Here is a 27,918-nt window from a genome sequence, read left to right as displayed (position 1 = left end):
CCAGGGAACGATAGATAAGTGAGCCTGAAGTTGGTGGTGGGCAAGTTTTTTTTTGATTACTCAGTGTGGAAACAGGCCCTTCGGCCCAACAAGTCCACACCGACCCGCCGAAGCGTATACCACCCAGACCCATACTCCTACATTTACCCCTTCAGCTAACACTACGGGCAATTTAGCATGGCCAATTCACCTAACCTGCACATTTTTCGATTGTGGGAGGAAACCAGAGCACCCGGAGGAAACCCACGCAGACACGGGGAGAATGTGCAAACTCCACACAGAGTCGCCCGAGGCGGGAGTTGAACCCGGGTCTCTGGCGCTGTGAGGCAGCAGTGCTAACCACTGTGCCACCGTGCCACCCACAAGTTGTTGGAGAGAATCCTGAGGGACAGGATGTACATGTATTTGGAAAGACAGGAACTGATCAGGGATAATCAACATGGCTTTGTGTGGGAAATCATGTCTCACAGACTTGATTGAGTTTTTTGATGAAGTAACAAAGAGGATTGATGAGGGCAGAGCGGAGATGTGATCTATATGGATGTCAGTAAGTGAATCGACAAGGTTGCCCATGGGAGACTGATTAGCAAGGTTAGGTCTCACGGAATACAGGGAGAACTAGCCATTTGGATACAGAACTGGCTCAAAGGTAGAAGACAGAGGGTGGTGGTGGAGGGTTGTTTTTCAGACTGGAGACCTGTGACCAGGGGAGTGCCACAAGGATCGGTGCTGGGTTCTCTACATTTTGTCATTTACATAAATGATTTGGATGTGAGCATAAGAGGTACAGTTAGTAAGTTTGCAGATGACACCAAAATTGGAGGTGTAGTGGACAGCGAAGAGGGTTACCTCAGATTACAACAGGATCTTGATCAGGTGGGCCAGTGAGCTGAGAAGTGGCAGATGGAGTTTAATTTAGACAGATGTGAGGTGCTGCATTTTGAGAAAGCAAATCTTAGCAGGACTTATACACTTAATGGTAAGGTCCTAGGGTGTGTTGCTGAAAAAAGAGACCTTGGAGTGCAGGTTCATAGCTCCTTGATAGTGGAGTCGCAGGTAGATAGGATAGTGAAGAAGGTGTTTGGTATGCTTTCTTTTATTGGTCAGAGTATTGAGTACAGGAGTTGGGAGGTCATGTTACAGCTGTACAGGACATTGGTTAGGCCACTGTTGGAATATTGTGTGCAATTCTTGTCTCCTTCCTATTGGAAAGATGTTGTGAAACTTGAAAGGGTTTAGAAAAGATTTACAAGATGTTGCCAGGGTTGGAGGATTTGAGCTATAGGGAGAGGCTGAACAGGCTGGGGTCATTTTCCCTGGAGTGTCGGAGGCTGAGGGGTGACCTTATAGAGGTTTACAAAATTGAGGGGCACGGATCGGGTAAATAGACAAAGTCTTTTCCCTGGGATCAGGGAGTGCAGAACTAGAGGGCATAGGTTTAGGGTGAGAGTAGAAAACTATAAAAAAAAGACCTACATGGCAACTTTTTTACACAGAGGGTGGTACGTGTACGGAGTGAGCTGCCAGAGGAAGTGGTGGAGGCTAGTACAATTGCAACATTTAAGAGGCATTTGGATAGGTATATGAATAGGAAGAGTTTGGATGGGCCGGGTGCTGGCAGGTGGGACTAGATTGGGTTGGGATATCTGGTCGGCATGGACGGGTTGGACTGAAGGGTCTGTTTCCGTGCTGTACATCTCTATGACTCTATCTCTGTGCTCATCTATGCTATCAAGAATCTTTCTATTAGCCCAGTACTCTTCATTCCTGTTGCTCCTTCCAAAGTGAATCACATCATTAAACTTTTTTACATTAAACTCCATTTGCCACCTCTCAGCCCAGTTCTGCAGCTCATCTTTGTCCCTCTGTAACTTGCAAAATCCTTCAGCACTATCCACAACTCCACCAATCCCAGTGTCATCTGCAAATTTACTAACCCATCCTTCCACACCTTCATCTAGGTCATTGATAAAAATAACAAACAGCAACAGCCCTAAAACAGATTCTAGCAATACACCACTGTAACTGCACTCCAGGATGAACATTTCCCATCAATCACCACCCTCTGTCTTCTTTCAGCTAACCAGTTTCTGAGCCAAACCGCTAAGTCACCCTCAGCCCCATGACTTTCTATTTTGTACAATAGCCTACTGTGGAGAACCTTATCAAAAGCCTTACGGAAATCCATATATACCACGTCAACCGCTTTACCCTCATCCACCTATTTGGTCGCCATCTCAAAGAACTCAATAAGGTTTGCGAGGCATGACCTATCCTTCACAAAACCATGTTGACTATCCCGAATCAATTTATTTCTCTTGAGATGATTATAAGTCCTATCTCTTTTCACCCTGTCCAACACTTTACCCATAGCCAAAATAAGGCTCACTGGTCTATAATTACCAGTGTTATCTTGAACAAGGGAGCAACATTTGCTATCCTCCAATCTTCTGGCACTATTCCTGTAGATCAAAGCCAAAGACTCTTCAATCTCCTGTCTGGCTTCCCAGAGAATCCTTGGATAAATCCCATCCAGCCCAGGGCACTTATCTATTTTCACACTTTGCGGAACTGCTGACACCACCTCCTTGTGAACGTCAATCCGTCTAGTCTAGTAGCTTCTATCTTTGTATTCTCCTCGACAGCATTGTCTTTTTCCAGTGTGAATACTGACGAAAATATTTATTTAGCACTTCCCTTATCGCCTCGGACTCCACGCACAACTTCCCACTACTATCCTTGATTGGCACTAATCTTTCTCTAGTCATTCTTTTATTCCTGCCAATGACTTTTAATGTCCGCCCCGGCTCTTCTTATCTCTCTCTTTCGGTCTTTCCTGGCTAACTTGTAACCCTCAAGCATCCTACCTGAGCCTTCATGTCTGATCCTAACATAAGCCGTCGCCTTCCTCTTGACTAGATTCAACTTCTTCAGTACACCACTGCTCCCTCACTTGACCACTTTCTCCCTGCCTGACAGATACGTACTTGTCAAGGAAATGCAGTGGCTGTTCCTTGAATAAGTTCCACATTTCGGTTGTGCCCATCCCCTGCAGTTTCCTTCCCCATCCTATGCATCCTAAATCTTTGCCTAATTGCACCATAATTACCTTTCCTCCAGCAATAACTCTTGCCCTGTGGTATATACCTATCCCTTTCCATTGCTAAAGTAAACATAACCGAATTGTGGTCACTATCACCAAAGTGCTCACCTGCCTCCAAATCTAACACCTGGTCAGATTCATTACCCAGTACCAAATCCAATGATGAGTAGTAGTGTAGATTCAATAGATCGTGATGTGCAATCAGTTTAGGTGAAGATAAGGAATGTCAAGGGAAAGAAGTCTTTCGGTCCCCAGGAGTTGCTTAGCTGTAGGACAAAGGTTAAATTGGGAAGTAATGGATGCTCGTGGGAAGAGCACCGCGATTGTCATGGGTGATTTTAATCTGCACATCCATCGGAAACATCAGATGGGCAACAGTAACATGGGAGACAAATTGTAGAGTTCATCAGGGGTTGTTTCTTAACCTATTCCTGGTTATGTTTGTAATGCTGTAAGTAAAATCTAATAAGGTATAATGAGGTGAGATTGCAAGAGTATTAGTTAAAGACCCTTTAGTGGGGAGCAATCATAAATAGAATTTCAAATTCAGTTGAGGGAGAGCAACTTGGGTGTCAAGTCAGTGTCCTCAACAAGGACAGTTACAGAGGTATGAAGAAAGCTGTCTAAAGTAGACTGGAAAAATAGTCTCTGGGACATCATTATATGAGCAGTAGCAGACATTTCAGCAAATATTTTAGAGTGTTGAGCAAAAATGAATTCCAGTGAGAGGTCTATGTGATGGATGAGCCAACCATGTTTAGCAGAAGTGAGCAAGGAACATAGGAGTAGGCCATTCAGTCTCTTGAACCTACTCTGCTATTCAAGGTTGATCTGTGGTCAAACTCATATGCTTGCCTTGGGCCCGTGTCTTTTGATAACCTTACTTAATCAAAATTTATCATTGTCAGATTTAAATTTAATAGTTGAATTAGCATTGACTGCCACCTGAGGAAAAAAGCTCCAAAACTCAACTACTCTTTGTGTGTAGAAATGCTTTCTAACATCTTTCCTGAATAGCCTGGTCCTAATGCTTAGATTGTGATTTCTGCTTCGATAACTTTCAACAAGTAGAAATGGTTGATCTAACTACCCTGTCTTTCCCTATTGATATTCTGGAAACCTCAATTAGATCACCCTTTAACCTAAATTGTAGAGAATGAAGGCCTAATTTGTCTAACTCTCCATGTAACTTGAAGTTCAGGAATAATCCTTGTAAACCTACATTGAACTTCCAGGGTCAAAGCATCTTTCCTATGGTGTGGTGTCCAGACCTGCTTTCAGTACTGTAAGTGAAACTGGCTAGAGTTTTGTATAACTGCAGTATGACTTCTGTATTCTTATTCTACAAGTCTTTAGATATGAAGGCCAGCATTCCAGTAGCATTCTTAAATTTTTTTTGCATCTGTTTGTGGCATTTTAAAGAGTTATGTATCAGAACCCACAAATCTTGTTGGACATCCACTATATTTACCTTTGTGCCTTCTAAAAATACCCTGATATATCCTTGTTTGATTTGAAATGGCTATTCTCATACTAGCTTATATGAAAATCCATCTGTGACAGTTTACTATTGTAATTTTATGCTGTCATCAACACTGTCTACAATACTGCCGAAGTTTGTGTTAACAGCAAATTTGGACATTTGACTTTTTAACCCATTATCCAAATCGTTAATGGATATTGTGAATAATTGAAGCCTCAATACAGCTCTTTATGGAACTCCACTAATCTAGTTCTGCCAACTTGAGGACTTCTTCATTATTTCATCTCTGTTGATGTCACTTCTCCAATTTCCTATCTGTTTCAATAATTTGCCCTCAATTCTGTGGGCTTCCACAGAGAGGATCTAATCAAAAACTAGGGCACACAAAGCAGAGAAAACTAGTGCTAGGTATGGGAATTTTTAAGAAACCAGTAGCTGATGATTATAAACGTAATAAAGAGGGAGAAAATTGATTTATGAAAGTAAATTGGCAAGCAGATTAAAAAGCAAACAGCAAGAGCTTCTAAAGGTATATAAAGAGAAAAGGGCTGAAGTGTGGAATCCTTTTCAGATGTGATTTGGGCATTAATGATAGGGAAATGGCAGATCATTTGTACCAATATTTTTCACCAGTCTTCGCAATGGAGGATGAGATCAAAGATGTCAGATAAGCAAGGTACTAATGGGAGTAATGATTTTGTAACAGTCTTTTTCACAAAGGAAACTTGATAAACTTGATTGAAGGTAAACAGGATGCCAGGACCTGATGGTCTGCATTCAAGGATTTCAAAAGAAGTAGCTGCAGAAATAGTGAAGGCATTGTTTGAAATGTTCCACAGAATATGCAAAGTTGATGAAGGTAAACTGGTAAATATAGTATAGTTAGATTTCCAGAAGGCATTCCATAAGGTGCCACATAAAACGTTGTTGAACAGGATAGGAGCCCTTGATAATGCAAGTAATTTATAAGTATAGATTGACGACTGGTTATGATACAGAAGATAAGATTGTGATTAATACAGGTTATTCAGGTTGCAAAGGCATAACTGATGGAGTGCCAGAAGGATCAGTCCTTGCGCCTCAATTTAAAATGTCTCTCAATGACTTTTAGGAGGGAGCAAATTGGAGTGTATCCAAGTCTGCTGATACAAAAATAGGTCGGAGGCCATGTGATGACAGCATAAGGAATCAGCGAAGAGATATAGATAGGTTGAGTGAGTGGACAAAAACTTGTCAAATGGAGTTTAATGTAGAAGAATTTGAGGTCATGCACTTCAGTAGAAAGAATCAAAGGTAGACTGTTATTTAGAGTGAGACTCCAACAAAGTACAACATCAGTGCATTTCGATGTCGTGCAGATTGCTGCAAAAGCTCCAGCCATTTGTTTTGCATTGATGTCCTGGGCTCTTCCATCATTGAGGATGGGGATATTTGTGGAGCCTCCTTCTCCAATGAGTTGTTTAATTATCCAACACCATTCACAACTGGATGTGGCAGGACTGCAGAGCTTAGATCTCATCTGTTAGTTGATCTTTCAGATACCAATTCCATAACAGTTGCTGAAATGAAAATGAAAGGTCAGTGTTAGTAAAACGCAGGCGGCTGAGATGTTGTCTTTGTTCAACTAGCATATTCTTTGATTAGTCTCCATCATTAATACTCTGCCACCAATTGCCCTAAGCTCTGTGTTCCTTCTGTCATCATTTCTGCCCCTCTCTTCCTTTTCAAATTCTCCTTAAAATTTATTTGACCAAAGCTTTTGATCAGCCAATCTAATATCTCTTTGTTTGGCTTGGGATCCTTTGTTTGATAATTGTCTCAAGGCATAGGACAGAAGCAATTTTATTTATGTTGAATAGACAGTATAAATGCATTTTGCTTCTCTTTTCAGGCCTGAGTCACATCATGTTGTTGCTTGACACCCAAAGGATGTAACGTTAAACCAATATAACACAAGCTGTACATAGTGCTGGTACATGTTAAAATCTTGTGGCACGACTTAAAGATCAGAGATGTTCATCCTAGTGGCCCAGGCAACAGATTTTTTTTCTTACTGTCAAAACATTTTGACTGATCAGACATTTAGCTGCCGTTTATGCAGGAACTTGGAAGTTGCTGAAATCTGAAACAGTTTTCCATTGTTTAGTTTGTTACAAGCGATTGTAAACAAAACATCAGATTTGTATAGCGTCAGTTGAATTCACATGATAGGAATGGAGGAGGAGTGGACCAGTTGGGAACGTTCCCTGCGGAATACTGACAGAGAAGGATACGCGCGCACACACACACACACACATGCACCACACACACACTCTTCAGCAACATACACACACTTCAGCACCACACACACACTTCAGCACCACACGCGTGCGCGCGCACACACACACACACACACACACACACACACACACACACACACACACTTCAGCACCACACATACACACTTCAGCACCACACACACACACACCCACTTCAGCACCCCACACACGCACACACACACACACACTTCAGCACCCCACACACATACACACTTCAGCACCCCGCACGTGCACACACACACTTCAGCACCCCGCACGCACGCACACACTTCAGCACCCTGCACGCACACACTTCAGCACCCTGCACGCACACACTTCAGCACCCCGCACGCACACACTTCAGCACCCCGCACGCACACACTTCAGCACCCCGCACGCACACACTTCAGCACCCCGCACGCACACACTTCAGCACCCCGCACGCACACACTTCAGCACCCCGCACGCACACACTTCAGCACCCCGCACGCACACACTTCAGCACCCCGCACGCACACACTTCAGCACCCCGCACGCACACACTTCAGCACCCCGCACGCACACACTTCAGCACCCCGCACGCACACACTTCAGCACCCCGCACGCACACACTTCAGCACCCCGCACGCACACACTTCAGCACCCCGCACGCACACACTTCAGCACCCCGCACGCACACACTTCAGCACCCCGCACGCACACACTTCAGCACCCCGCACGCACACACTTCAGCACCCCGCACGCACACACTTCAGCACCCCACACACACACACACTTCAGCACCACACACACACACACACACACACTTCAGCACCACACGCACACACACTTCAGCACCACACGCACACACACACACACACTTCAGCACTCCACACACACACACACACACTTCAGCACCCCGCACGCGCACACACACACACTTCAGCACCCCGCACGCGCACACACACACTTCAGCACCCCGCACGCACACACACACTTCAGCACCCCGCACGCACACACTTCAGCACCCCGCACGCACACACTTCAGCACCCCGCACGCACACACTTCAGCACCCCGCACGCACACACTTCAGCACCCCGCACGCACGCACACACTTCAGCACCACACACACGCACACACTTCAGCACCACACGCGCGCACACACACACTTCAGCACTCCACACACACACACACACACACACACACACGCGCACACACACACACACCAGCACTCTTCAGCACCACACACACTTCAGCACTCCACGCACACACACACACACACACTTCAGCACCCCACACACAAACACACTTCAGCACCTCACACACTCACACACACACTTCAGCACCACACGCACACACACACTTCAGCACCACACGCGCGCACACACACACTTCAGCACTCCACGCACACGCGCACACACACACACACCAGCACTCTTCAGCACCACACACACTTCAGCACTCCACGCACACACACACACACACACTTCAGCACCCCACACACAAACACACTTCAGCACCTCACACACTCACACACTCACACACTCACACACACACTTCAGCACCACGCGCACACACACACACACACACTTCAGCACCACGCGCACACACACTTCAGCACCACGCACACACACACACACTTCAGCACCACGCGCGCACACACACACACTTCAGCACCACGCGCGCACACACACACACACTTCAGCACCACGCGCGCGCACACACACACACTTCAGCACCACGCGCGCGCACACACACACACTTCAGCACCACACGCACACACACACACTTCAGCACCACACACGCACGCACGCACACACACTTCAGCACCACACACACACGCGCACAGATACACACTTCAGCACCACACACACACGCGCACAGATACACACTTCAGCACCACACACACACACGCACAGACACACACTTCAGCACCGCACACACACGCACGCACACACACGCGCACACACACACACTTCAGCACCACACGCGCGCGCACACACACTTCAGCACCACCGCGCGCACACACACACACACTTCAGCACTCCACACACACGCGAACACGCACAGACACACACTTCAGCACTCCACACACACACACTTCAGCACCACACACACCTCAGCACCACACACACACACACTCACACACACACTTCAGCACCACACGCACACACACACACTTCAGCACCACACGCGCACACACACACACTTCAGCACCACACGCGCACACACACACACTTCAGCACTCCACACACGCGCGCGCACACACACACACACACACTTCAACACTCTTCAGCACCGCACACACTTCAGCACCCCCCCCACACACACACACACACACACGCACACACTTCAGCACCACACGCACACAAGCACCACACACACGCACACACACTACAGTACCACACACACACACACACTACAGTACCACACACACACACACACTTCAGCACCATACACACACTTCAGCACCACACACACACACACACTTCAGCACCACACACACACACACTCTCACACACACACTTCAGCACCACACGCGCACACACACACTTCAGCACCACACACGCACGCACGCACACACACACACTTCAGCACCACACACACACGCGCACAGATACACACTTCAGCACCACACACACACACGTACAGACACACACTTCAGCACCGCACACACACGCACGCACACACACGCGCGTGCACATACACTTCAGCACCACACGCGCGTGCACACACACTTCAGCACCACACGCGCGTGCACACACACTTCAGCACCACACGCGCGTGCACACACACTTCAGCACCACACGCGCGTGCACACACACTTCAGCACCACCGCGCACACACACACACACTTCAGCACCACATGCGCGCGCACACACACACACTTCAGCACCACCGCGCGCGCACACACACTTCAGCACCACCGCGCACGCACACACACACTTCAGCACCACACACACACACACACACACTTTAGCACCACACACACACACACTTCAGCACTCCACACACACACACACACGCACAGACACACACTTCAGCACCACGCACACACACACACTTCAGCACCACACGCGCACGCACACACACACACTTCAGCACCACACTCACACACTTCAGCACTCCACACACACACACTTCAGCACCACACACACTTCAGCACCACACACACACGCGCACACACACTTCAGCACCACACACGCGCACACACACTTCAGCACCACACACACATACTTCAGCAGCAGCACCACACACACACACACACTTCAGCAGCACCACACACACACACACACACTTCAGCAGCAGCACCACACACGCGCACACACACACATTTCAGCGCCACACACACACACACACACTTCAGCGCGCCACACACACTTCAGCGCCACACACACACACACACACTTCAGCGCCACACACACACACACACTTCAGCGCCACATCCACACACACACACACACACACACACACTTCAGCACCACACACACTTCAGCACCACACACACACTCTGACCACAGCTGACCACTGTGCTGTTGGTGTCTTTCTCTCCCTGGAGTTCCGGTATTTCCTTATGCCGTAAACTCTGTCATTTAACCCCAATTCTGAGTCAGAGACTGGTGTTTTTCCCCATAATAGACGCAACATGGAAACATACCCTTCAGTCCAACTCACCTGTGCCAACCAGACATCCCAATCTGACAGAGTCCCATTTGCCAGCATTTGGTTCATGTCCTTCCAAACCTGTCCTATTCATATATCCATCCAAATGCCTTTTAACTGTTGCAATTCTCTGACAGCTCATTTCATACAAGCACCCCTCCCTCAGTGTAAAAATGTTATCCCTCAGGTCCTTTTTAAATCTTGCCCCTTTCACCTTAAACCTTTGTGCTCTAGATTTGGACCCTCCCACCCTAGGAGAAAGACCTTGGCTATTCACCCTATCCATGACCCTCATGATTTTATGAACTTCTGTTAAGGTCACCCTTCAGCCTCCTATACTCCAGGGGAAAAAAGCCTCAGCTTTTCCATATAACTCAAATCATCCAGTCCCAGTAATACTTTTTCTGCACACTCTAGTTTAACAACTTCCTTCCTATAGAAGGGTAACCAGAATTGTACGCAGTATTCTAAAAGTGATCTGTACAGCTGCAACATGGCATCCTAACTCCCATACTCCATATTCTGACCAATGAAAACAAGGGTGCCAAATGCCGCCTTCACCACCCTGTTCACCTGTGACTCCACTTTCAAGGAATTATGCAACTGCACCCCAGGGTCTCTTTGTTCGGCAACATTCCCCTGGGCCCTGCCATTAACAAAACAAATCCTGTCCTGGTTTGCATTACCAAAATGCAACACCTCATATTTATCTAAATCAAACTCCGTCTGCCACTCTTCAGCTCATCTGATCAAGATCCAGCTGTACTCTGCAATAATCTTCTTCAAACTTACTAACAATACCACCTATATTCACAGGAGAAAGTGAGGACTGCAGATACTGCAGCAAAATAAAGATGATGGAAAAGTTTCTATTAAGTTAAATCTCCAACCAGGCATTCCATACCTGTGTTATAAGCAGCAAATGCCTCAAATGGAATTTATGGCATGACTATCATAATGCCTTGACCACAAGTTGATGTTAGGAGAAAGTGAGGACTGCAGATGCTGGAGATCAGAGCTTAAAAATGTGTTGCTAGAAAAGCGCAGCAGGTCAGGCAGCATCAAAGGAGCAGGAGAATCTTCCTGAAGAAGGGCTTATGCCTGAAACATCGATTCTCCTGCTCCTTTGTAGCTGCCTGACTTGCTGAGCTTTTCCAGCAACACATTTTTAAGCACAAGTTGATGTTCCCATAATAGCACTACTGCAACTGTCAGAGCTGTTTTAAAGTTTTATGAAGGTCTGACTGCATAGAGTACAACTTTGACTGTATTTGTAACCATCATTCCAAGAGAACTTAAGACTGAAACAATGCAATAAAAGGCCTAATCTGGCTAAACAGCTCAAAATATAAAATTAAATGTCCATTTGAGTCTTCAATATGTCACACAGTGCAACTCTGAGACAGCTCATTTAGAGAACTTTGCTGTCATGGAGTATAGTACAAACAATAGTGGCACTAGTTATCTGATACTAAAGATGAAAAAAATCAGTTTATTGAATTACATTACTTTACAATGAAATACATTACAGTGGTCATGATTGTAGTATCAGTAATTATACATGCTACTAAAGTGCTTTTGTGAAAAATGAGATGGATACTTACTGGCTTGAACCTGTTCCATTGACTCCTGTTATAAATCAAGTTCTTGGTTTGTGATTTTGCCATTCTTTGGGAGCTCATCCTCCACAGACAAGATTTTACTGTATAACTATTTTGGAAATTTTTATGGAATCAAGAGTTCATGGTGTTCGAGGTGATGCATTAGCAAGGTTGACAGGAAACACAGATGGGATAAATTGATGGAATCATAATGGCAAACTGTAGCTCGTGTACTGCCACAAGGAACTGTAATAGGGTCTTGGTAATTTATTGAAGTATAACAAAACTTTGAACAGACTGACTATACTATAACTAAATTTATGATAAAAATGTAGATGGGAAAATACGTTCTGAGGAGTATGGATTTTGTTAAGTGTGGGCAGAAAATTGGCAGATGGAATATAATGAAAAACTGTGAGTTGTCCAGAGTGACTGGAAGACTGGAAAAGCTGAAAACTTATTGAAATGGAAAGACAACAAAATCCTGTATTAATGAGAGATTTGGGTATGCATATTCATAAATTACAAAAGGTTAGAATGCAGTACAGCAAAATAGTAAGGAAGACAAAATGATGGATGGCCTTTATTACAAGGGAGATGGAGAACAAAAATAGGGAAGTCTTGCAATACCTGTAGAGGACATTGCTGAGACCACACCTTGTGTTCTGTAATGTGAACAGTTTTGGTTGCTGAACATTTAGGATGTGTATACTTTAATTGGAAATGAGCAGTTCAGACACTGTTTTTGGGTCTGAGGGATTTGTCTTTTGAGGAAAGGTTGAGGAGATTGGGTCTTTTATTGAAACATTGAAGATCCTGAGGAGGCTTTACAAGGTAGATGCTGAGTGGCTGTTTTCCTCATGTGGACAGAGAATTCAGAAATTCAAAAAAAGGGATCTTCTGCTTAAGATGAAGATGAGGGAGAATTTCTTCTTTCAAAAGATTATTAGTCTTTGGAATTCTCTTACCACTGAGCGTTGGAGGCTTGGCCATTGAATATATTTAAGGTATTTAAGTATATATATTGGTAGATTTTTGATTGACAAGGGAATTAATGGTTATGGGATCATGCAGGACAGTGGAGTTAAGGCCATGTACAATCAATCACTGACTATTTAATGGCAGGTGGATCAGATTCAAGGAGCTGAATGGCCAACTCCTACTTTTATATGTAGATATGGTTACATTATTTTCAATCCAAGAGAACTGTTCTGTGTGTAGTTCTATTATTAATTCAATTTATTATCGGTTTGTTAGATCAGCAGCTCTTGTTTAAGGTAAATATTGCATCTTTACAGATCAGCTTCTTAAACTTTGCTTTCTTGTTTAAAACGTTGTGACTTTAAGTTCAATTTATATACAAATGATTTATAACCCTCCTTGATAAAAGGGAGCTAGAAGAAGTTATTTCCCAAAAAGTACTGGATTAAAATCAAAACTTGTGGATATGGCAGGTTTGAATTTAGTACTTGGACTAGGTCAGTCCGATTTTGTATACTTGAAGAAATTTATTGTGCAAGTCTGAAACAATTTACACTTTGTCTGTCCTTTATTTCTTCTGCTTTCTTAAGAATGTTCACTCTGATAAAATACAGCTCCACAGGCAATGCTTGCTCTCCTTTTTCTGTTGCTTTGCTAAATTATTTTGCTTGTTTAATCCTTGACTAGTGTAAACAGTCTGTTTCGACATAGGAGTGAAAATACAGTGAAGGGCTATGATATGCTGTTCATGATAGGTTTATATACATATTCACAGATTTCCAGGAGCGCAAATATTAATGTTTGTTTTACCATTTTTTTTTCCACTTCTGCGTTTTTGCTAACCAGCCCATTGCAGTCCCAACTAAGTTCAGCCAGCTTGGCAATGATCAAGTATGGGGAGAAAGTGAGGTCTGCAGATGCTGGAGATCAAAGTTGAAACTTTATTGCTGGAACAGCACAGCAGGTCAGGCAGCATCCAGGGAACAGGAGATTCGACGTTTCGGGCACAGGCCCTTCTTCAGGAATGAGCAGAGAGTGTTCAGCAGGAGAAGATAAAAGGTAGGGAGGAGGGACTTGGAGGAGGGGCGTTGGAAATGTGATAGGTGGAAAGAGGTCAAGGTGAGGGTGATAGGTCGGAGTAGGATGGAGGCGGAGAGGTCAAGAAGAAGACTGCAGGTCAAGAAGGCGGTGCCGGGCTGGAGGGATCCGGCTGAGACAAGGTGGGGGGAGGGGGGATGAAGAAACTGGTGAAGTCCAAGTTCATCCCCTGCGGTTGGAGGGTTCCCAGTCGGAAGATAAGACGCTCCTCCTCCGACCGTCGCGTTGTTGTGGTTTGGCGGTGGATGAGTCCAATGACCTGCATATCCTCGGTGGAGTGGGAGGGGGAGTTGAAATGCTGTGCTACAGGTTGGTTGGGTTGGTTCGTCCGGGTGGCCCAGAGGTGCTCTCTGAATCGCTCCGCAAGTAGGCGGCCTGTTTCCCCAATATAGAGGAGGCCACACCGGCTGCAGCGGATGCAGTAGATGATGTGGGTGGAGGTGCAGGTGAATCTGTGGCAGATATGGAAGTTTCCTTTGGGGCCTTGGAGAGAAGTGAGGGGGGAGGTGTGGGCGCAAGTGTTGCACCTCCTGCGGTTGCAAGGGAAGGTGCCGGGAGTGGAGGTTGGGTCGGTGGGGGGTGTGGATCTGACAAGGGAGTCGCGGAGGGAGTGGTCTCTACGGAAAGCTGATAGGGGAGGGGAGGGAAATATATCCTTGGTGCTGGGGTCTGTTTGGAGGTGGCGGAAGTGACGGCGGATGATGCGCTGTACATGGAGATTGGTGGGGTGGTAGGTGAGGACCAGTGGGGTTCTGTCCTGGTGGCGGTTGGAGGGGCGGGGCTCAAGGGCGGAGGAGCGGGAAGTGGAGGAGATGCGGTGGAGGGCACCATGATCAAGTATTGTAATTATGAGCCCTTGTATTTATGACAGAACTACTCATTGCTTTAACTAATTAAGTAATTGGAGGAGGACGACTATAATTTCAATTTAAAAATGATTTGCTTTCCAAAATCAACCACCAGCATTATGAAAATCCCACAGTCTTAATTATTTTTATAACCAGTTACAAACTGCATCTGGTAGATTGGTAGAGTTTCACGTTATTGAGATGGAATTGCCGACAGTTCTGTGGTTGAGTTCAAGATCTTCAATGTTATATACTAAAAAGAAGCCAGATGCTTTGTTGGAGACTAGTAGAGTGCTTCTAAATATATTTAGACACAACGTGGGACTCTTAGTGACCACTGGATTTTCCACCTTGTTCTCCAAGTTCTGTTTTGCAAGTCCTGGTGAAGGACTCTTTCTCTCGCTGCAGCCCCTATTCTACAACAACATTTGCCTTCAGATTCCTGCATGTACAGGAGTCTCCCACCCTTCCACACATGCGTGCGAATGCACTCACTCATCCCTTAACAAATTTGTCCAGAGGCAGACAACAAAAGCACAACAAAGCTTGAAGACATCACTCTTGTCTTCCTGGATTTCCCGTACTCTAAGACTTTTCCGCACTCCTTATTCATCCAATTTGGAGCTTGTGTAATATTTTGGAAAAATCTATCAGTCACTCAGAGTTACACCTGCCTGTTCCTAGTCAATGCACAAACAACTTTGATCCACTTGGCATTCAAAGCTTAAAATATACATGTGCAAATTTCAACTTATAATGAGGAGCTGCTGTGCAGATTTGAGAAGAATAACTTTAGTTGGCTTTCCTTGCTTCTAAACTTTATAGTTGAGTTTAGTTTGACTGTCCTTTTCCCATCTCTCCTTCCTTAATGTGCTGACTGTTTCTACCCTACCATTCTACTCTTCATCACTATATTGGAAGACTGTGTTCTTTTGTCTTCCTAGATAATGGTGAACTATTTTGATCACCTGTTGGATATGTCATTATTCTCACTTGACTTTGAAGGCTACAGCACAGAAAGATGCCATAAACTATATATAGAATCGTCAAATAGTACTACACTGGAGAAGGGTACTTGGCCTATTTGAGCCTGCACCTGCTCCTTCGAGGAGGATTGTAATCAGTACTGTTCTAACCCTGCTCTCTTTCCCCTTTCCACTATTTGTGAAATTACCTTTGAAACTACTTTTAAATCCACATCTGCAACCCTTATCAGAAAGTTAATTTCACGTCCTAACTGTTACTTTAAAAAGTTCTTCATATTCCCCTGGTTCTTTTGCCATTCACCTTAACTGTATTTGCTTTGATTATTGATCCATCAGCTAAAAACAATTTACCTTTATTTACATTATCAAAAAGTTTTCATGCTTTTGTATATGTTTGTCATTGCCACATTTGCTGTAAACAACAGTTCAGCCTTCTCTGGGCCATTCACATAATGGTAATCCTTGCTCGAGCAATTCAAAACTGAGTTCCATGCCCTGCTTTTTTCCCATTTGCTTGGTGATATTCTTTTTAAAAGGTAATGAACTCAGCCACAACCATTCACTGGGGCGAAACATGTCACACTATAATTTTTGTTTCTAAAATTTCTGCTTTAGTTTGTCATTTCTTAAGTGGTCATCCTCTGTCACTAACTCCCCAACCAGAGCAAAAAAATAATTTTCTATTCAACACAACATATATTTAAGTGTATTTAAAAATAACCAGGGTTTGTTTTTAAACTTCTTTCTCCCATAGACATAGTTTCAATAACTTCAGTATACTCAACTATACAGATTCTACTTTGCTGTCTATGTATGCTCAATCATGGGGAGAATGGGATTGCTGGTTAAAGATTCTCTTCCCAGTTCAAGTGCTAAGATAATTACAGTACATGACACTGATCAGCTGCTCCTTACAGATTGAGTATATAGAGCAAGCATTTGTTTTTCAAATTGCATACTTTCTCGATAATATTTATTAACTAAGTGATTATTCAAAGCCTTCAACAACCCCTTAAAACTGTAGCTATCTAGAATTATAAAATGTTACACCATGGTAACAGGCAATTTGTTCAATTAGAACTGGCAGATATGTTTTTCTCCAAGTCCACTATCTAATCTAGTTCAATTTTTCTGCTTGCTTCCATACCATTTAGTTATTTATTAAGTATCCATTATATTATGCATACCTTCTACACAAGCACTTCTAACTTTTGAATTTGTCTTCCAATTTATTTCAGTAGTGTATCTTTACTACAACGGAGAACTATCTGCCTTTTAGTTTTGGAAAGCAGAATACCATGGATAGAAGTAATCATAAAAACAAAATGCTGAAGGTCATGCATCAACTGTGGAGTCAGCAAAATAGATGAACTGGCAAATATTATAGACCTAATAGGTTTTGAACAGGGGGTGAGGTGGAACAATGGCAATATGTCTGGTTTCCATGTGCATACTAAATTTCTAATGATGGAAGCAAGTGACTTTGTTCTGTCCTGTGTGCAAATTGTCATAATCTAGGTTTGACAGTTATTCTCAAACAGAAGTGAGTCATTATTGGAGAATGCATTGTACCCACCATATTCTGCTCTTACCTTAAAAAGGTAAAGATTGCTTCACTCCAAGGGCTGAGTTTTGCATTTTTTTGGCTCAGTGTCAATTTTGTCAAGTTTCATGGAGGATTTCTCTCCAGAAAGCTTCTTGACTTCTTTCCCAAACTCACTTGAATAATAACTAAGTATCCACCTCAACCCTGAGCTACCTACCTCATTCAATTTTAATCCCTTTCTACCATTCACTATACTCTGAGCAACTTGCCACTATTAAGATATCCTGGGATGGACTGGAATATCTCTGTGAGTAGCATCTTTACAAGGCTGTTGTTCACCCAGACAAAGACTCTTAGTCAGAGCTACCTGCATGGTTCCTGATATTTTCACTGAGCATGACAGAGAAGGTGAAATTGGTATTTTGTTTCATGGGCAAGGACCTGGAGGCCCTGTTGCATGGGGTGATGCAGAGGTGGGTTGTTGTTTTCCCCCAGAATCAGCAGCAGCGACCATGACATCAGAGCATGCCAGCCTGGACTGAGAGAGCTATCCGGTCAATGTTCTTCTCTATTCCACCTCACGCTCATTCTGTCTCTGCCAAGTCACCAGTGCTCATGCTCTATCACTCTCAAGGGCAGCTGTAACAACATCCCTCACTCATTCTCACTGACCTCAAAACCCTAACACCTCAAAGCCCTAACACCACAAACCCTACGCGACCTCTGCAGTGTCTGTTCACTTGCTCAGCACTGCAAGTGTCAACTGTGCCACATACTTCCACCTCTCTTAATAATTGCCATGCTTTTATTCCAAAAGGCAAGGCAAAACTGGAATACTGTGAGCAGGGAGCTCAAATTGAGTGATTGTTAAGAGAACAATGAACTAACTGGATGCTTGTCCCTGAGTGCGTGTCCATTTTCAGCACTACAAAATTATTGTTGCAACTAGTGATTTTTTAATAGACTTGTGGGAAGTGGGTGTCGCTGACTGGGCCGGCATTTTATTGTCTATTCCTAGTTAATCTTGAGAAGGCCTTCTTGGTCCTGTGCTGTAGGTAGACATTAGGGAGGGAAATTTGGAATTTTGACCCAAAGCCTCTGAAGGAACATCAAAATATTTCCAAGTCAGATAGTGACTGGCTTGAAGGGAAACCTGCAGTTGATATTGTTCCTATATATCTGTTGCCCTTGTCCTTCTAGATTGTAGCGCTGGAGAAACACATGTCTGGCTGCATCTCTGGAAAGAGAAACAGAATTAATGTTTTGGGTTCTGTATGATTCTTCTTGCCTAAATATAGTCCGAACTGGACATGTTGCATTTGAACTGTTATGTCTGAGTTTCTTGCAGGATATTTTGCTGGTGCTTTTGGGGAGGATTTAAACTAAATGGACAGGAATGTCGGAACCAGGCGAGAGTATTGGACAGGAATAAGAGATTGCACACGATATTGAGAGAGACAGTTAGAGTAGAATAGTAAATTAGTGGGAGCAGTCAGAATAAGAGAGAAATTATTTGTTTTCTAAACCAGGATTATGCTGCATGCATGGGAATGCCAGAGTATTGTAGATAAAATTGATGAGTTAGTGGTACAAATTGACATGTGAAATAATGATGTGCCTATAACATCGTCTTCTCAAGAAAGAGAAGGACTATATATCAAATGTTCCTGAGTACTTGGCATTTAAGAAAATATAGAGAAGGAACAAGAGGAAAAGGCTTAGTGGTATTGGTTAAGGATATAGTTTCAGCACTCGAGGGTTCAAGTACTGAATTTATTTTGTTATGGCTAATGAATATAAAGGATGCAACTCTATTGTTCAATATAGTCTCTAGATCGCTGACTAGTGAAAAGAATGTAAAGGAACTATAACAAAATTAGTGATGCAAACATAAAATGGTTATAATGGGGAACTTTAATGAGCTTAACGTAGACTGGGATAGTGATAGTGTAAAGGGCAGGGTGGGATAATGGTTCCTCCATTATGGTCAGGAGAAATGGTGGGCCAAGTAGGCCCAAGTAAGTATTGGTGGGTAAGGATTTATGGAATAGTGATCGTGTTATTATAAAGTTTAGGATAACAGTGGAAAAGGACAATGAGAAATCCTGAGTTGGAACAGTTAACTAGTGGATCACTGACTTCAATGGGGCAGTGAGTGCTTCAGGCCTGAAATGCATTACTGGGATGTGTGGTGGAGGAACGTTCCAATGTACAGGAGGTTGAGGATAGTGAGGTCAAGGACAGGTTTACAAGGTTGCGAGAGGGCACCGGCAATCAGAATGTTGGTTTGAAATGTGTATACCAATGCCAGAAGCATCTGGAATAAGGTGGGTGAATTTGCAGCATGGGTTGATTCCTGGGATTTTGATGTTGTGGCCATTTCAGAGACTTGGCTAGAGGAGGGACAGAAATGGTTGTTGCAGATTCTGGGATTTAGATATCTTAGTAAGAACAGAGAAAATTGTAAAGGGGGGAGGGTTTGTTGGTGGTGGTGTGGCATTATTAATCAAGAGTCATATTGCAGCAGCTGAGATAATGTTTGAGGACTCATCTGCTGAGGTAGTTTGGACTTAAGTTAGACACAGGAAAGGAGACCTGCTGGGAATTTTCTATAGACCTCCAAATTGTTGCAGGGATGTAGAGGAAAGGGTAGCAAAGGTTTTCTCGATAGGAGCAAGAGTAACAGGTTGTTATGGGGGACTTTAACTTCCCAATATTGACCGGGAATACTATAGTTTAAGTAGTTTAGATGGTTCAGTTTTTGTTCAATGTGTGCAGGAGGGTTTTCTGTCACAGTGTATAGACAGGCCAACAAGGGCCAAAGCCACATTGGATTTAGTACTGGGGAATAAACTCAGTGAGGTGTTAGACTTGGAGGTAGGTGAGCACTTTGGTGATTTTGACCACAATTCGGTTATGTTTACAATAGCAATGAGCAGGGATAGGTATATACTGCAGGGAAAGAGGCATAACTGGGGGAAAAGGCAATTATGATGCGATTATGCAAGATCTAGGATGCATAGGGTGGGGAAGGACACTGCAGGGGATGGATACACTTGAAATGTGGAGCTTATTCAAGGACCAGTGACTGCGGGTCCTTGATAAGTATATACCTATCAGCAGGGAGGTAGTTGTCAAGAAAGGGAGCCATGGTTTACCAAAGATGTTGAAACTCTTGCAAAGAGAAAGAAGGTTCATGTGAGGATGAGGCGTGAAGGCTCAGTTAGGGGCCTTGAGACTTGTAAGTTAGCCTTCTCTTTAGATCTTTTCTGGCTAAGAGCAGCCAGGAGAGGACATGAGAAGTTGTTGGCAGATAGGATCAAGGAAAACCCTATCAGAAATAAAAGAATGACTATAGTAAGATTAGGGCCAATCAAATACAGTAGTGGGAAGTTGTGTATGGAATCTGAGTACATCGGGAAACGCTTAATGAATACTTTTTGTTAGTATGCCCATTGGAAAGAGGTAATGTTAGTCAGAATACAGAGATACAGGCTGCTAGATTAGATGGGATTGAGGTTGACAAAGAGGAGGTCTTAGCAATTTTGGAAGATCTGAAAATAGATAAGACCCCTAGGCCCGATGGGATTTATCCCCAGATTCTCTGGGAAGCTAGGGAGAAGAGTGCAGAGCCTTTGGCTTTGATCTTTGTCATTGTTGTCGACAGGAGTAGTGCCAGAAGATTGGAGGATAGCAATTGTTCCTTTGTTTAAGAAGGGGAGTAGAGACAACAGTGGTAATTATAGACCAGTGAGCCTTACTTCGGTTGTGGGTAAGGTGTTGGAAAAGGTTTCAGAGATAGGATTTATAATCATCTGGAAAGGAATAATTTGATTAGGGATAGTCAATACTGTGTTTTGTAAAGGGTAGGTCGTGCCTCACTAACCATATTGAGTTCTTCGAGCAGGTGACAAAACAGGTGGATGAAGGTAAAGCACGTGATGAGGTGTATATAGACTTCAGTAAGGCATTTGAGGTTCCACACGGTAGGCTAGTGCACAAAATACGGAGTTGCGGTATTGAAGGTGATTTAGTGGTTTGGATCAGAATTTGGCTAGCTGAAAGAAGATAGAGGGTGGTGGTTAATGGGAAATGTTCATCCTGGAGTTCGGTATCCAGTGGTGTGCTTCAAGGATCAGTTCTGGAGCCACTGCTGTGTGTCATTTTTATAAATGATCTGGATATGGACGTAGAAGGATGGTTTAGTCAATTTGTGGATGACACTAAAGTAGGCAGAGTTGTGGATAGTGCTGAAGGATGTTGTGGGTTACAGAGGGACATAGATAAGACGCAGAGCTGGGCGGAGAAGTGGCAAATGAAGTGAGGTAATTCACTTTGGGAGAAGTAACAGGAACGAGAAATACTGGGCTAATGGTAAAATTCTTGGCAGTGTAGGTGAACAGAGAGATCTTGCTGTCCAGGTGCATAAATACCTGAAAGTTGCCACCCAGGTTGATAGAGTTATTAAGAAGGCACATTGTGTGTTGATATTTATTGGTAGAGGGATTGAGTTTCAGAGCCACAGGGTCATGCTTCAGCTGTACAAGACACTGGTAAGATTGCACCTGGAGTATTGTGTACAGTTCTGGACACCACATTATAGGAAGGTTGTGGATACTTTGGAAAAGGTTCAGAGGAGATTTACTAGGATGTTGCCTAGTATGGAAGGAAGGCCTTACGAGGAAAGGCTGAGGGAATGGAGGATGTTTTCATTGGAGAGAAGAAGGTTGAGAGGTGACTTAATCGAGACATACAAGATAATCAGAGGGTTAGATAAGGTGGACAGTGAGAGCCTTTTTCCTCTTGATGGTGAAGGCTGACACAAGGGAACATAGCATTAAATTGAGGGGTGATAGATTTAGGACAGATATCAGGTGCCATTTCTTCATTCAGAGTAGTAAGGGCATGGAATGGCCTGCCTGCAACAGTAGTAGACTTGTTGACATTAAGGACATTTAAATGGGCATTGGACATAGTGTAGGTTAGATGGTCATCACATTCATTTCACAAGATGGCACAACATTGAGGGCCAAAGGGCCCGTACTATGCTGTGACGTTCTATGTTCTGTGTTCAATAGAGGCATTGAAGAGGCTTTAGATAATTGTTTATATTAAAATTGTGTGAAGGATTATAGAGGGTAAAAGCAGAAGAATAGCACCAAGTCACATTGCTCACCCTTGAGCAGTACAGGCACAATTGGCTGAATAATTTCCTTTTTCACTATAATGATTCTATCATTCTGGTAGGTAATGAGTTCAAGGATCTATACCAAATGACAAAGAAAGAATGATACAGTTCCAGGTCAGGATGCTACATGTCTTGGAGGGGAGCGTTCATATGGTGGTGATCCCATGCACCTGCTGTCCTTGTCCTTCGAGACGATAGAGGTCTTTTCAAAGGAGGACAGGTCAGTGGCATAGCAGCTGAAGGTGGTTGTACAGATTTGATTTTGGCTGCAAAAAGCTTTTCATCATGCCCTTATCAGGACATTTTGCAAGAATACCAATCAGAGTGCTGATTGATTGGCAAGCGGACTCGAATTGGTAGTGACGTTGCCATGGACAATGTACTCAGTAATACCAACTGACAGTTAGCCACCAAACTTTGTTTATATCCTAAATTGATTGTCAGCATAATTTGTCACACAGGTTTATCCAGCAAATGTTGTTCAGTTGCAGAATCACATCTAATGTTTGACAGTTTGAGTTTTACAAGCAGAGGTTGATTTAAATTTGATTTTATTGTCATGAGTGTTTTCCATGTATAGTGAGGACTTTCATTTGTCGCCATTAAATGGCACCATTTTGAATAATTACAGAATAACAAGGTGAATAAAAGAAAGCTATAGCTTGAAAGTCCATCAGTTCTAAGTCAGCTCATCACCATCGACAGCAGCTGCGCTGCCATCCCTCTGCTACTGCCTCGTTGCTGCCTGCTCTGGACCTACCAGTGTCAGAGTTTAGATTAGATTAGATTACATTACAGTATGGAAACAGGCCCTTCGGCCCAACAAGTCCACACCGACCCGCCGAAGCGCAACCCACCCATACCCCTACATTTACCCCTATACCTAACACTACGGGCAATTTCGCATGGCCAATTCACCTGACCTGCACATCTTTGGACTGTGGGAGGAAACCGGAGCACCCGGAGGAAACCCACGCAGACATGGGGAGAACGTGCAAACTCCACACAGTCAGTCGCCTGAGGCGGGAATTGAACCCGGGTCTCTGGCGCTGCGAGGCAGCAGTGCTAACCACTGTGCCACCATGCCGCCCACGGTGCCGCCCACATCTGTCACCCTTAGGCCCACCTCATTAATGTTGCTGTGATGCCCTTCCGCCACCATTTTGCCATGCAAGTATCGAACCCACCCATCAATGAAGTCACCAATCCTCAGGTGTTACTTACTTCCGCTGTGCTTACCTTGCTGACATCACCTCTGCGGAAGCAGCAGCTGCCGATTCCAGGTCCTGTTCTTGCTTCAGAAAAATAAGAAGGGACTCACTTTCTGTGCGCTGGTCCCAACCAAGGTCAGCAGTAGACTCACACCCTCGGTGTGGCTCGAGACTACTCAAGGTCCAACCCTTGGTCTACTCGAGGCATGCACGCTGGGCGCTCTCTGCCACCAATGCCATCCAAGCTCAGGACAAGGTAGGTAAGAAAGAAAAGAGATGGAGGTGGGGAAAACTTTAAAATAAGAAGAAAAGCGATCAGAGCGGATGAGCTTCAGCACAGGAGCCCTACTCCATCGCCATCTTGGACCTGTTTCAGTGAAACAGTTTGTACAGTCAATTTGTGTTGTCAGTTGCGTTCACAGTACATATAACTGCAAACTACAGATATTAATACACAGGATCCTGTTCTTTGCAGACAGGAGAAATGTGTTCACACACTGGGCCTGTTTCAACAGAATAGATGACAGCTATTCACTGATTTCTCAGGCAATCACCTTGGTTTAAAACTTAAACAAAGCTTGGCTAAGAGTCAATTGGCAATAACCAGGGCATTCTCCTTGGCAATACCTCTACCAGTTAGAGTCCACGTGTCAACTGGTCAGCACATCTCAGAATCATGGAGATATATAGCACAGAAACAGACCTTTTGGTCCAACTCATCCATGCCGACCAAATATCCTAGATTAATGTAGTCCTATTGGCCAGTATTTGGCCCATATTCCTACCTATTCTTACACCAGCTTCCACCATTTCCTCTGGCAAGTCATTCCATGCACGCACCACCATCCACATGAACAAGTTGCCCCTTAGATCCCTTTTAAATCTTTCCCCTGTCACCTCAAACCTATGTCCTCTAGTTTTGGACTCGCCCACCCCAGAGAAAAGAGACCTTGTCTACTTACCCTATCATTGTCCCTTATGATTTTATAAATCTCTATAAGGCCACCCCTCAGCCTCTGATGCTTCATGGAAAATAGCTCTAGTCTATTCAACCTTTCCCTAAAGCTCAAACCCTACAACCCTGGCAACATTCTTGTATATCTTTTCTAAACCCTTTCAAGTTTCACAATATATTTCCTATAGCAAAGAGACAAGAATTGCATGCAGTATTCTAAAAGTGGGCTAACCGATGTCCTGTACAGCCACACCATAACCTTCCAACTTCTATACTCAATGCACAGACTAATAAAGGGAAGCACACCATACACCTCCTTCACTATCCTATCTACCTGTGACTCCACTTTCAAGGAGCTATGAACCTGCACTGCAAGGTGTCTTTGTTCAGCAACACTCCCCAGGACTTTACTATTATGTATATAAGTACTGCCCTGATGTACCTTTCCAAAATGCAACGACTCCCATTTATCTAAATTATATTTCATCTTGCCACTCCTCGGCCCAATAGCCCATCTGATCAAGATCCCATTGTTCTCTGAGGTAACCTTCTTCATTGTCCACTATACCTCCAATTTTGGTGTCATCTACAAACTTACTAACCATACCTCCTACATTCACATCCAAATCATTTATGTAAATGACGAAAAGCAGTGGACCCAGCACAGATCCTTGTCGCACACTGCTGGTCACAAGCTTCCAGTCTGAAAAGCAACCCTTCTCCATCACCACCTTCTGTCATCTACGTTCAAGCCAGTTCTGTATCCAAATGGCTAATTCTCCCTCTATTCCATGTGATCTAACCTTGCTAACCAGCGTTCCATGAGGAACCTTGTCAAATGCCTTGTTGAAGTCCATGTAGATCACGTCCACTGCTCTGCTCTCATCAGTCCTCTTTGTTACTACTTTTGAAAACTCAGTCAAGTTTGTGGATGGCAAATTGTCTCACAAAGCCATATTGACTATCCCTAATCAGTAATCTCTTATGTAAAAGTTGGGTATCCTTTGAATTTGTGTTTGCAAAATGTACTGATGAGAGCAAGGAGAAAAGCATAGAGAAAAATGTATTTTTTCTATAGTAATCCACTTGAAAATGGTTGGGATATTGTCCTGAAGAACTGCTGCAGTGATGTCCTGTACTGACATAATTGACCTAGAACAACTGCAATCTTCCTATATCCTAGGTATGACTCTAACCAGCAGACAGTTATTCTGCGATTCCCATTTACTCCAGTTTTAATGAAGCTCCTTGATGCCACATTTAATCAAATTTTATCTTGATATCAAAAGAAATCGCTCACACCTCACTGCTTAAGTTCATCTCTTTTTTTCGTCCATGTTTGGACCAAAATTGTAACGAAGTCAGCACCTGAGCAGCCTGGCGGAATACGAGCTAAGTGTCAATGAGCAAATTATTCCTTTGTGAGCATTGCTTGATAGCACAGGTAACAACCTCTTCCATTACATTTTTCATGATTAAGGGTTAGCTGATGGGATGATATTGATTAAGTTGCAATTGTCCTATGTTTTGTGGACAGGACATTACTTGTGTAGCTGTTCTAGAATGGGTTTAGCTCGGGACAGGGATAATTTGGTAGTGCAAATTTTCAGTACCAATGCCAGAATATTGTCAGAGTCCTGGACTTCACAGTCATTAATATGATCAGTCATTTCTTGATATTCTGTGGAAGTTGGTTACAGATTTGCTTCTGTAATGCTGGATACTTCAGGGAGGAGGCGAAGATAAAAATGTCCATTTGTGTCTTCTGACTGAAGATGAGTGCATATGCTTCAGCCTTTTTGCACTGATGTGTTGGTATGTCTCGTCTGTGGATGGAACATTTTCAGAGTTGTCTTCGCCTGTTGTTTAACCACCACAGATGTGGCAAATCTTCCAAATCTAGATCTGATCCATTGATTATGGAAAGTCCCATCTGACTTGCGCTGCTTCTGCAGTTTGATATGTCAACAGTCTTGAATAGTAGGATCAGTAAATTTTTTCAAAGGTATTCCAGATGCTGCTTCAGCATGCCTTCATTGAATGAGGTTGATCTCCTGTTTTCATGGTAATAGTCAACTGGGATAGAATTTTGGTCACGAGGTTTTTTTGGGTTCACTTCTGCCACTGAAGGCCCACAATGCCTCTTGGATGTCTGTTTTGAGTTTGAAGTCTGTCCCAGTTAGTACAGTGTGCAGTGAAGGTGTCCTCATTGCAAAGACACCTTCAATTGTTTTCACAATGGTTATATAATGGTTACCAATACCATCATGGATAGATGCATCTGCGACAGTTAGATTGGTGAGGACATGGTCAGATACATTTTTCCCTCTTGTTGATTCCCTTACTACATGCCACAGATCGAGTCTAGCAGCTGTGTCCATTGGACTCGATCAGCAGTCGTGTTACAGAGCCAACCTTAGTGATGGACATTGCAAGTCCTCAATTTATCATGTTCCCTTGCCACAGTCGACACTTTCTCCAAATAGTGTTTAACATGAAGCACTATGTGGTAATCAGCAGGAGGTTTTCTTGCCATGGGGATGAGAGTCAATGTTGTGGACTCCCATTGCAATTTTCCCAACTTTTTATCCCTTAGCCCAACAGCTGTGATGAGTTTTTCCTGCCAGCAGGGCATACTCACGGATGGTGATAGAGCTGGTTTATGGGACAGCGCTCCCAATTGTGAAATAAGCACGAAATATTATTCATTAAAATTATATCCCTCCAGTTATGAGAATTGTGCAATTTTAAGAAATAACATGTACCTCCTGAGAAGATAATATTAACACATGTAAGTGTCATAGGCTACCATCTGTAGAATGCTATCCTCTGCTGCTAGGTAAATTCCATTATTTGATATCCATATCCAGGCCACTTATGTTTGTCTGCAATTAGCTGGTACAGCCATTCAATCCATTTTGTAATCTTTTTCTCTTAAATGTACTCCCTGATCTTCCTTACCCAGTGTGTCTTCTGGA

At 43.8% G+C, this 27,918-nt stretch overlaps 1 protein-coding gene across 2 annotated transcripts in view; it reads left to right on the top strand.

Moving 5' to 3' along the window:
• qser1 (glutamine and serine rich 1) overlaps positions 1-27,918 on the top strand; it is a 162,232-nt gene that overhangs the window by 43,087 nt on the left and 91,227 nt on the right. The window contains exon 1 of one of the 2 annotated variants that reach the window (XM_043705540.2): positions 22,871-22,994. The exons of the other annotated variant lie outside the window; for it this stretch is intronic. Coding sequence (XP_043561475.2) covers positions 22,939-22,994 — 56 coding nt within the window. The 5' untranslated portion in view covers positions 22,871-22,938. Of the gene's footprint in view, positions 1-22,870; positions 22,995-27,918 lie in introns of those variants that run through there. 2 annotated transcript variants of the gene reach the window in all.

The sequence above is a fragment of the Chiloscyllium plagiosum genome, unplaced genomic scaffold (genome assembly GCF_037043375.1).
Source record: "Chiloscyllium plagiosum isolate Xiang-an unplaced genomic scaffold, Cpla_swu_hap1 HiC_scaffold_18, whole genome shotgun sequence".
NCBI classification, from domain to species: domain Eukaryota; kingdom Metazoa; phylum Chordata; class Chondrichthyes; order Orectolobiformes; family Hemiscylliidae; genus Chiloscyllium; species Chiloscyllium plagiosum.
This window is presented reverse-complemented; position numbering and strand designations above follow the sequence as displayed.